The sequence below is a fragment of the Schistocerca cancellata genome, chromosome 1 (assembly GCF_023864275.1).
Source record: "Schistocerca cancellata isolate TAMUIC-IGC-003103 chromosome 1, iqSchCanc2.1, whole genome shotgun sequence".
Classification (NCBI taxonomy): domain Eukaryota; kingdom Metazoa; phylum Arthropoda; class Insecta; order Orthoptera; family Acrididae; genus Schistocerca; species Schistocerca cancellata.
In genome coordinates, this window is record NC_064626.1 from 306,452,826 (window position 1) to 306,464,993 (window position 12,168).

The following is a 12,168-nucleotide window of genomic DNA, read 5'->3' on the forward strand; positions in this document are numbered from 1 at the left end:
GATTCCTCATATCTCGAAACACAATACTCACCTAAGAACTGCTATATCTGCAGAAGACAGGCTCACTGTAACACTACGATTCCTTGCTACAGGAGAAAGTTACTCTAGCTTACAATACAGCACTCGAATTCCACAATGCACATTAAGTAAAATAATATCTGAAACGTGTGAAGCAATTTATAAAGCACCAAAGGACCATTGTCTGAAGGTAAATAAATGTTCGATACACTTTATGTTCATGAAGATAAATTGTTATTATTTTATTTATTCAATTTTATTTACATGGCAAATTGCAATTGATGTGTGATACCACAAAATTAAGAGAGATGTATGAAGCGGATGAGACACTTTACAATGTGAGGCACCCTGATTATAAAAATAGATTAAGAAGATTGGAGAGATACAAAAATTATACACACATATATATTTATAGAATGGAATCCTCATCCTCTATTCCAGCCTGCTGCAAGGCAGCCTGGATATATCCAGAGGTGGACGGTTGTGCACGGGCTGTCGCATGCAGCAAATCCCACCTGTCCATTACTGTCCGCTGCAGACTGTGCATAGTGGCAGTGGTGTATTCCCTGCCGCCCACCTTTTCCATTTCACGCAGTTCTGCTGCGATGTGGGCGCCAAGGGTACTGTAGCGGTCTTCATGGACAGGCATGGTTCTGGCAGCATCAGCCATAGCCTGAAGTGTCCTGCTGGCCTCCACCATGATGTTAGTTGCCACGTCTGGCGTGACTTTCCTCCAAGCTGCTTCTGGACGTACAGTACACGGGAGAGCAGTTAGGGAATACTTTAAGACATTTTACAATGGCGCTGGGAAAGTGCCCTGGCAAGATAATCACATTTAGTAACATAAAATGTAAACAAATGTACATACCGCAAACATTTCCTCAAACGTCGGTGTGGCACGTTCACTTCCAGTTTCACTTTCCGTGCTCTCCATATTGCACACACTCTCGTCGGCCTCTGTTGACTGGTCGAGAAATTTCAGCATTTGGAACCAGTACACTTGTGGTCCTGTATTAAACCTTTAATATAAGATTATACATCGTAATGATTGTATTAAAACAGAATTTTAAATTCGACCAGCAATAATATAATACTGAAAATCAAATTGTTGTTGCATCTGGAAGCTGAAAATGTGCACCATGAACCGGGATAACTGTTCAGAAACATAGACACTGACGCACGGTAGTGTACAAACTGTCACGAAACCAGCTGAGGACAAAGTCCGTGCATTTTGCGCATTTATTTACTTATATTTAGGTACAAAAGCCAACTGCTGGTTTTGCGTTAGCATGGAAGTAAATCCACGTAATGTCACAAAAATTCGCTCGGAAAACCCAAATCCTAAAATTCGTATAAGATTTAAATGTGCTGTTCGTATTATTTGTATCAAAGCACGTACGTATGTCGTCGTATATTGTGTATTTTGAAAGTTAAATGCAACGAAAGCCGTATTTAATGATGTAGCATCAATTAATTGTAATTTACGTTTGTGCTTTATACGGTTTTAGCAGCAGTATCCTCATTAAAAGTCACTTCATCCGAAATTTTGATGTATGTCTATGTGAATAAACCTTTTGAGAATTTTTGAAAGGGATAAGTGTTGTGCATAATATTCACCGATTAGCCAAAACATTATGACCAGCTGTTTAACCTTTCAAACACAGTACAATAGAGATTCTGCTTGGCATGGATTCTACAACACCTTGATATGATTCCAGAAGTATGTCGCACAGATGTCTACGCACAGGTCAAGCAATTCCCACAAATTTCAGGGTGATGGTTTACAGGCACGCAGCTGGGGCCGATACATGTTCCAGGGGGTACAGATCAGGCACATTTGCTGGTCAAGACATCAATATGAGTTCACTACATTACTTCCTCAAACTACTGTAGCCTGATTTTGATCTTGAAACACAGCCAGTTACCTGTTGAAAGATGCCATCGCCGTAGGGGAGAACCGATGCAGGCGTCCGCAACAATGTTCATGTAGTTCACTGCTCTCATGATGCCTTTGATAACCACCACAGATCCCATGGAAGCATAATTTTGTCCTTACCGGCCTGCACATCTTTGGCGTGGTACATGCTTTGAGGTCGCGCGGTCTAGGCACCTTGTCACGATTCGCGCGGCGCCCTTCCGTTGGAGGTTCGAGTCCTTCCTCAGGCATGGGTGTGTGCAGTGTCCTTAGTGTAAGTTAGTTTAAGTTAGATTGACTAGTGTGTAAGCTTAGGGACCGATGACGTCAGGAGTTTGGTCCCGTAAGACCTTATCACAAATTTCCAAATCTCCATGCTTCGTGCAGCCATTCGCCTGGATAAGATAATTGATCAACCACATATGGCTCTTGAATAATTTTATGGATTTATCTGTAGATTTTTTTTTATATATGTCTAATATTTATTTGCTGCTTTTGAACACACACACACACACACACACACACACACACACACACACACACAGTTGCTCACATTTTTCTTACTGACATACTTTTGTGTGTGTATCATTCTTAACATTACTCACCTCTCACTGTGAAGACTTAGACCAACAAGAATATTGTATGACTCCTAGGCCTGGCAGCATTAGGACAGGAATTGTTGGTACTTGTAAGGATTGGAAGGGTTTGCTCTCCTGCTTATTGGTATTGCCTTTCTTGCTATTGGAAACATTGAAATTGCTGGGTATTCTCAAAAATCTGCTAATACCTGGTACAATCAATTTATCGCTTTCAGGCGTCTTGTCGTTTCCCTAATATAGCTTGAAAGACAAACCCTTGTGTGGGTTACCAGATGCCTAAGTTTATATCTAAAAGTGTGCCGATACTTACGTCATTTAATGCCAGGAAACCATCGCCACCTCCTTAAAAGTAGTAGTAGCAGTAGTAGTAGTAGTAATAGTAATAATAATGAAAACTTAAAATCCCTATAAAAGCTGTCACATCATGCTTCTGTCGCCAAAGAGATCATTGGTTTTATATATATGAATTATGCATGTCACAGCATATTTTACAAAACACAAGGCACACTTCAAGGATTTCATCATTTATCAAAGTTTGTGTGAGAATTATGTGAGATTTTATCTGTCAGCAGGCACTGTATCTCACCTTTTCTTATGTTATCTACGTGGAGAATTAGTAGACTGATGATATGGCATGATTTTCTGATAAAATTCATAGTTTTTCCCTAATGAACGTGTTAATCTGGCAATAATATTTTACATTTCTGTCTTACTTAATCAGCATAGAGCCCAACATTCTGACAGAAATCAGCTGTCAACAATGGAAATACAAGGATGTGACTAGTCAAATATGTAATATACTGGCCGTAGGACAACTATGTTATGCTTCCTGCACCTCATCTTCCTCCTGTGGATTGCTTACCCTTCACCTGCAGGCGTATCTCCTTTGGAGACTATTTACAAATACCACAAGAGCACTACATGTTGTGGACATGTTGCTGTACACAAACAGTCTGTTGATACACTGATTGTTACAGGTGCCACAGGGCGCATCAGCCATGCTTCCGATCAGTATGTGCATCAGGAAACTGGTTACACTGCTATCGAGGAAAAAAATACTGTCTGCACGTCACGTGGTTGTGGACATACTTCCGTATGCTGGATACTTCAGGTGAAGTGCAACCACCAATGGCTGCATGTAACTACTCGCTCTGTTCTGGCCAGGAGAGAGGTATAATCTGAACTTGCCACACTGCTTCATTGTACTCTGCACGGCATGGCCCTGTTACAATGACTGCTGCATAGTGACTCATAATCAGGCTTCTATCGGAACTGATATTACGCCAGAGAAGATTGTTTTTGTTATTCTCAAGTGAACACAAATGATCCTTCAATTGTTATTACGACTTGTGAATTTTGTGCCACGAACAAAGTGTTTTTGACTTCAACCTGGGAATAATCATTTAATACAGCATGCACCTCCCATGATGGGCTTTAACAGTGATAATGAGGATTAAACCAGGATTTAACAAAATACAATAATTTTTCTTAAAGAAAACACAATATTTTTAATAACAACTTATATTCTGTCATTCAACCATAACAGACAGACACTTGTCAAAAATATACATGATATAAAATTAAATATTTCACTTTGTATGTTTACAACCCACATGTTCTCAGGAATTAGTGCATTCATAAACAAAATGCATACTAACAGTCTTAGTTGATTATCAACAATGATTAACAGCAAAGATACACGAAATGACTAGCTTAGACATTATTTATGAATAAGTATGATTTTTATGAAAGTGAATTTTGACACTGTTTTCCCCAAAATATTTATTTGTTTCACTGCGCAATACTTTCAGGACTATTATTACTATTTTGTAAATACACGATTATTTGAGCAAATTACAAATTAAATCTAGTTGTAAATAATATATATAATTCTTGTCAGTGCTCATTATTGCATCTTCATTCTTATGCTTCTTCAAGGGTTATAGAATGTACCAATTGTGTCTAAAGAATCACTTTAACTAGTAAGAACATCTTTTGTACTAGTTATTTGTTACAGTTCATTTCATTTCTCCAAAATAAAATTCTCAAATATAAATTGGTCTTATCAAAACATAAGTGCATTTATTGCAAGCAACATAATCTCTTCTGCTTCTGTTGTAAATGGTCTTAATAAAATAATAAAAAAATAAATATGACAGCAACCTCAGAAGAATCAGCATTGCTGTGTAAGTGTCTTTGTTTTTATTGCTGGTAAGTACCTTTTTTTTCTTTGGCCAGTGGTATTCACTATTCAAACAATTGAATCAGAATTTTTTTATAGGTCTTAGTTAAGTAAAAATTAACCATGCACATTAAAAGATATTTTCAGGTTGTTATATGAATGTGAATCAGTATATCTGAAAACATTTCACAAAAACATGATGATACTGTCTGCCTAGGTCAGCTCATTCTGGAAGCACCTTGTATGGATTTAAAATGCCTTTGGGATCCATAAGTTTCTTTATCTGCTTCATTAACCCAATGGCACTCTGTGACTTGGAATAATGCATTACCTTTGGTTTCTTGAAGCCAATACCATGTTCTGCTGATATACTTCCTCGTACCTGTGATGTCCATTTGAAAACATATGACTCTATTAGAGAGTCGAGATCATGCTCATACTGCTTAGAAGTCACATTAAGATGCAAATTTCCATCACCTGTGCATACAATCAGATTCTATAGATTATAACTGAAAGTGTAGTTCATTTAGAATAAAAGCATAAATAAAGTACACTATAACATTGAATAAGTAATAACCAAGGACTGAAAAGAGGGAAATATGAAAGCAGAGTTAGCACAGCTGTAGAGAGGGAAACAAGACAGGGAGAGTGTGTGTGTGTGTGTGTGTGTGTGTGTGTGTGTGTGTGTGTGTGTGTGTGTGTGTGTGTGTGTGTGGAGGGAGGGAGGGAGGGAGGAATGGCATGACTGGCAGTGGAGGGGAAGAAAGAGAGGAAAAAATTTTCTTTACATTATGTACATTATACTTATTAAATACCCGGAGTAGCAATCACGCAACAAATAAATGTTGCTGACTAAAAATAGTGAAAAAAAGAGATTTTATATATCGCTGGGAAATGGGTCATAGGCAGGAGAAAATAATGTGAGAGGACCCACGACAAATAAGGGCCCAAGATAATAAAGTGAGATGAAGAGAACTAAAGATAATAATAAAGAAAATAGCAGGTGAGGCGTGTATCTACTAATGAGGCAATATAAAGGAAAATTGTTGGTAATGAGTTTGACTTGTTTTTTTGTGCATCAAGTATGGAGCAAGCAACATATAATTACATGTGTAGCCACAGTGTTACAGCTGAGCTGAAGTTTCAGTTGTTTTCGTGCATGAAGTATGGAATATGCAACATGTAATTACATGTGTAGCCACAGTGTTACAGCTGAGCTGATAGTTACTGATATTATGATATCTTCATTTTATATTTTCATTGCTCTTTTGCAATGCAATAGGAACAACAGCCTCATGAAGAAACTTCTGATAGAATAACAATGTGTGAGGGCTAGGCTTTGAATCAGGATATTTGTCTTTAATGGCTATGGTCTTACCAACTTAATCATCTGAGTACACCTCACAACAAATTCAATGCTTCCGTCTACTAATATTTCTTACTCTTCATCATTTTATGGCTCTGATATTACAACAACATAAATTCCAGGGTGGAAACAGTAACCAGTAATAAAGAAAGACAGATACTCAGTAGAAGTGCACTGATATGCCCTCACATAATAGGAGTCCCCACAACCACAGTTTGTAGTGTGGCTATGTGTGTCACATTATCGCTCCAGAATGTTGACATTACTGTTATTCAGCTATTCCTTTTATTCTATGTGCAGTGAGATTCTATTCGGTCAGTGGGGTACAAAATAAAGAAAATTAGAGTTTAATGTCACATTGACATAATTAGAAAAGAAGCAATTGTCCAATCACTGAGCTGAAGTCAGTCGTGGAAGACCTAAATCAGAATGAGTACATTGAGGATTTTAACCCCTCCCCTCCCATATACAAGTCACGTGTTTTAAGCATTATGGTATCTTGCCCACTGAAGTTAATTTACTGCAATTATTATAATGTGAATTCAACTGAGCAAATTAATTCAAAATAAAAAAGCTTACTTTTGCTACATTTAAAGTCTTGTCGATAAGCAAAGCATTTGTGAAAGAGTGTGATTTTATTTTGATAAGTTTTTCTGTGTGAAACAGCTGAAGCTGAGCTTGAAGAAACATTCTGAAAATGCCTTGGAGCAATGCTTGTGTCTTATTATTACTGAAATACTAATTGATTTCCAGAAGACTGTGGCAAGTGACCAATGCAATGATATTATTTTAAGGTGTGTTTGCAAGATAAGGATGAGACTCCACTGTCTTCTATTTTAGTGATGTATTAGATGTAACATATGAAAACAGACAATTATCTCAAGACAGTATAAATGTCAGGAATTTGTAAAAATATATTTCTGTCTAACAAATAAATGTTAAATAATATTTAATGATATTCAATGCTAAAGACTGGAACTACACTGAGGTGACAAAAATCATGGGATACATCCTAATATTGTGTTGGACCTCCCTCAGATTAAACAAGTCATTAGAAGTTCCTGCAGAAATACTGAGCCACCATGTTTCCTAGACATTTATAATTGCAAAAATGTTGCTGGTGCAGGATTTTGTGAATGAATTGACCTCTTGATTATGTGCTCAGTGGGATTCACGTCAGATAATCTGGGTAGCCAAATCATTTCCACATGTTGTCCAGAGCGTTCTTCAAACCAATCACAATCAACTGTGGCCCAATGGCAGGGTGCACTGTCATCCGCACAAATTCCATCATTCTTTGGGAACCACAAATGGCTGCAGCTGATCTGCAAGTAGTCAAACATAACCATTTCCAGTCAATGATTGGTTCAGTTGGACAAGAGGACGTAGACCATTCCTTGTAAACACAGCCCACACCATTATAGGGCCACCACAAGCTTGCACAGCGCCTTGTCGACAACTTGGGTCCATGGGATCATGGGGGTCTGTGTCACATTCAAAACCTACCATCAGCTCTTACCAACTGAAATTGGAACTCATCTGACCACGCCACGGTTTCCCATTGTGTAGGGACCAACTGAAATTATCACCAGCCCGGGAGAGGTGCTGTAGGCAAAGACACTCATGTCTGTTGTCTGCTGCCATAGTCCATTAACGCCAAATTTTGCAGCCCCATCCATACAGATTTCTGCAGTTATTTCATGCAATGTTGCTTGCCTGTTTGCTGTGACAACTCTACACAAACGGTGCTGCTCTCGGTCATTAAGTGAAGGCCGTTGGCCACTGTGTTGTCCGTGGTGAGAGGTTATGCCTGAAATTTGGTATTTGTGACACATTCTTGACACTGTGGATCTTGGAATATTGAATTACATAACAATTTCAGAAACATAATGTCCACATCTAGCTCCAACTATTATTCCACATTCAAATTCTTAATTCTGGCATGGGGTCATAATTACAATGGAAACCTTTTGATATGAATCATCTGAGTACAAATGACAGCTCTGCCAATGCACTGCCTTTTATACCTCATGTATGCAATACTACCGTCATCTGTGTATGTGCATATCGCTATCCCCTGACTTTTGTCACTTCAGTGACGTGTATATTCAAGTAGTCTTGAGACAGAGATATGAAATATGTAAGCTGTATAATAGTTGCTTATGCAAAACACGCCAAAAAATAACTAAACACAAAGCAGAAAACTACTGCAGACAGGAAATACAATTCTGGCGCAGTGGCCTGGGAACATAAAGTATCTAAAGCAATCAATGACTGCTTTACCTACAGAGCTAATTTTGAAATAGTTCAACTAGTATTTGGGCACATACTACACAACACAGAGAATGTTTCATTAAGAAAATTACAGTATAAATTATTCTAAAGGAAGGAATGACAGTTAAAAAGTTAGTGTCTCACAAAGCATAATAAGGTAATCAGACGTGAAGCACAAACAAATGAGTGGTGTGGTCTCGCCCTTTTCAATTATGTTCCAATACCCCTCCTTGCTGATTGTTGTGGATACTATATGTTTGTACATTACCATCTCCTGTGCCTTGTTGACATTCAACATTAACTTTTTCAGCGGCCACCTACTATCGAAGCCACCTCATTGGCCAACCACTTCCTCTTTTTTTTTTTATCAGTCTTCTGACTGGTTTGATGTGGCCTGCCACAAATTCCTTTCCTGTGCTAACCTCTTCATCTCAGAGTAGCACTTGCAACCTACGTCCTTAATTATTTGCTTGACGTATTCCAATCTCTGTCTTCCTCTACAGTTTTTGCCCTCTACAGCTCCCTCTAATAACATGGAAGTCATTCCCTCATGTCTTAGCAGATGTCCTATCATCCTGTCCCTTCTCCTTATCAGTGTTTTCCACATATTCCTTTCCTCTCCGATTCTGTGTAGAACCTCCTCATTACCTTATCAGTCCACCTAATTTTCAACATTCGTCTATAGCACCACACCTCAAATGCTTCGATTCTCTTCTGTTCCGGTTTTCCCACAGTCCATGATTCACTACCATACAATGCTGTACTCCAGACGTACATCCTCAGAAATTTCTTCCTCAAATTAAGGCCGGTAATTGATATTAGTAGACTTCTCTTGGCCAGAAATGCCTTTTTTGCCATTGCGAGTCTGCTTTTGATGTCCTCCTTGCTCCGTCCATCATTGGTTATTTTACTGCCTAGGTAGCAGAATTCCTTAACTTCATTGACTTCGTGACCATCAATCCTGATGTTAAGTTTCTCGCTGTTCTCATTTCTACTACTTCTCATTACCTTCGTCTTTCTCCAATTTACTCTCAAATCATACTGTGTACTCATTAGACTGTTCATTCCGTTCAGCACATCATTTAATTCTTCTTCACTTTCACTCAGGATAGCAATGTCATCAGCGAATCGTATCATTGATATCCTTTCACTTTGTATTTTAATTCCACTCCTGAACTTTTCTTTTATTTCCTTCATTGCTTCCTTGATGTACAGATTGAAGAGTAGGGGCGAAAGGCTACAGCCTTGTCTTACACCCTTCTTAATACGAGCACTTCGTTCTTGATCGTCCACTCTTATTATTCCCTCTTGGTTGTTGTACATATTGTATATGATCCGTCTCTCCCTATAGCTTACCCCTACTTTTTTCAGAATCTCGAACAGCTTGCACCATTTTATATTGTCGAACGCTTTTTCCAGGTCGACAAATCCTATGAAAGTCTTGATTTTTCTTTAGCCTTGCTTCCATTATTAGCCGTAATGTCAGAATAGCCTCTCTCGTCCCTTTACTTTTCCTAAAGCCAAACTGAGCGTCACCTAGCGCATTCTCAATTTTCTTTTCCATTCTTCTGTATATTATTCTTGTAAGCAGCTTCGATGCATGAGCTGTTAAGCTGATTGTGCGATAATTCTCGCACTTGTCAGCTCTTGCCATCTTCAGAATTGTGTGGATGATGCTTTTCTGAAAGTCAGATGGTATACCGCCAGACTCATATATTCTACACACCAACGAGAATAGTCATTTTGTTGCCACTTCCCCCAATGATTTTAGAAATTCTGATGGAATGTTATCTATCCCTTCTGCCTTATTTGACCGTAAGTCCTCCAAAGCTCTTTTAAATTCCGATCCTAATACTGGATCCCCTATCTCTTCTAAATCGACTCCTGTTTCTTCTTCTATCACATCAGACAAATCTTCACCCTCATAGAGGCTTTCAATGTATTCTTTCCACCTATCTGCTCTCTCCTCTGCATTTAACAGTGGAATTCCCGTTGCACTCTTAATGTTACCACTGTTGCTTTTAATGTCACCAAAGGTTGTTTTGACTTTCCTGTATGCTGAGTCTGTCCTTCCGACAATCATATCCTTTTTGATGTCTTCACATTTTTCCTGCAGCCATTTCATCTTAGCTTCCCTGCACTTCCTATTTATTTCATTCCTCAGCGACTTGTATTTCTGTATTCCTGATTTTCCCGGAACATGTTTGTACTTCCTCCTTTCATCAATCAACTGAAGTATTTCTTCTGTTACCCATGGTTTCTTCGCAGCTACCTTCTTAGTACCTATGTTTTCCTTCCCAACTTCCGTGAAGGCCCTTTTTAGAGATGTCCATTCCTCTTCAACTGTACTGCCTACTGCGCTATTCCTTATTGCTGTATCTATAGCGCTAGAGAACTTCAAACGTATTTCGTCATTCCTTAGTACTTCCGTATCCCACTTCTTTGCGTATTGATTCCTCCTGACTAATGTCTTGAACTTCAGCCTACTCTTCATCACTACTATATTGTGATCTGAGTCTATATCTGCTCCTGGGTACGCCTTACAATCCAGTATCTGATTTCGGAATCTCTGTCTGACCATGATGTAATCTAGTTGAAATCTTCCCGTATCTCCCGGCCTTTTCCAAGTATACCTCCTCCTCTTGTGATTCTTGAACAGGGTATTCGCTATTACTAGCTGAAACTTGTTACAGAACTCAATTAGTCTTTCTCCTCTTTCATTCCTTGTCCCAAGCCCATATTCTCCTGTAACCTTTTCTTCTACTCCTTCCCCTACAACTGCATTCCAGTCGCCCATGACTATTAGATTTTCATCCCCCTTTACATACTGCATTACCCTTTCAATATCCTCATACACTTTCTCTATCTGTTCATCTTCAGCTTGCGACGTCGGCATGTATACCTGAACTATCGTTGTCGGTGTTGGTCTGCTGTCGATTCTGATTAGAACAACCCGGTCACTGAACTGTTCACAGTAACACACCCTCTGCCCTACCTTCCTATTCATAACGAATCCTACACCTGTTATACCATTTTCTGCTGCTGTTGATATTACCCGATACTCATCTGACCAGAAATCCTTGTCTTCCTTCCACTTCACTTCACTGACCCCTACTATATCTAGATTGAGCCTTTGCATTTCCCTTTTCAGATTTTCTAGTTTCCCTACCACGTTCAAGCTTCTGACATTCCATGCCCCGACTCGTAGAATGTTATCCTTTCGTAGATTATTCAATCTTTTTCTCATGGTAACCTCCCCCTTGGCAGTCCCCTCCCGGAGATCCGAATGGGGGACTATTCCGGAATCTTTTGCCAATGGAGAGATCATCATGACACTTCTTCAGTTACAGGCCACATGTCCTGTGGATACACGTTACGTGTCTTTAATGCAGTGGTTTCCATTGCCTTCTGCATCCTCATGTTGTTGATCATTGCTGATTCTTCCGCCTTTAGGGGCAATTTCCCACCCCTAGGACAAGAGAGTGCCCTGAGCCTCTATCCGCTCCTCCGCCCTCTTTGACAAGGCTGTTGGCAGAATGAGGCTGACTTCTTATGCCGGAAGTCTTCGGCCACCAATGCTGATTATTTATCAAAATTTAGGCAGTGGCGGGGATCGAACCCGGGACCAAAGACGTTTTGATTATGAATCAAAGACGCTACCCCTAGACCATTTCCTCACTCACAAGAAAACATATATAAATAAATCTACAGAATTGCCATGGGTATATGAATGACACTGTCTCATTCCAGTTTGGGTACTATCTACAGAATTCCTTCCTATCTACTCACAATTTAAATTTTAATTAAACAATTA

The 12,168-nt window shown here is 39.1% G+C and overlaps 1 protein-coding gene and 1 long non-coding RNA gene across 3 annotated transcripts in view; one reads left to right on the plus strand and one right to left on the minus strand.

Moving 5' to 3' along the window:
- The first annotated feature begins 1,022 nt into the window (after positions 1–1,022).
- LOC126172700 (uncharacterized) lies at positions 1,023–4,815 on the plus strand. Its single transcript, XR_007535476.1, has 2 exons — positions 1,023–1,200; positions 3,510–4,815. It is a non-coding gene; the product is annotated as an uncharacterized LOC126172700 (long non-coding RNA).
- The window catches only part of LOC126172674 (D-2-hydroxyglutarate dehydrogenase, mitochondrial), a 74,683-nt gene continuing 66,543 nt past the window's right edge, over positions 4,029–12,168 (minus strand). For both annotated transcript variants that reach the window (XM_049920901.1, XM_049920900.1), the window contains exon 8: positions 4,029–5,191. In XM_049920901.1, the coding sequence (XP_049776858.1) occupies positions 4,938–5,191 (254 nt within the window). In that variant the 3' untranslated portion in view covers positions 4,029–4,937. The remainder of the gene's footprint in view (positions 5,192–12,168) is intronic.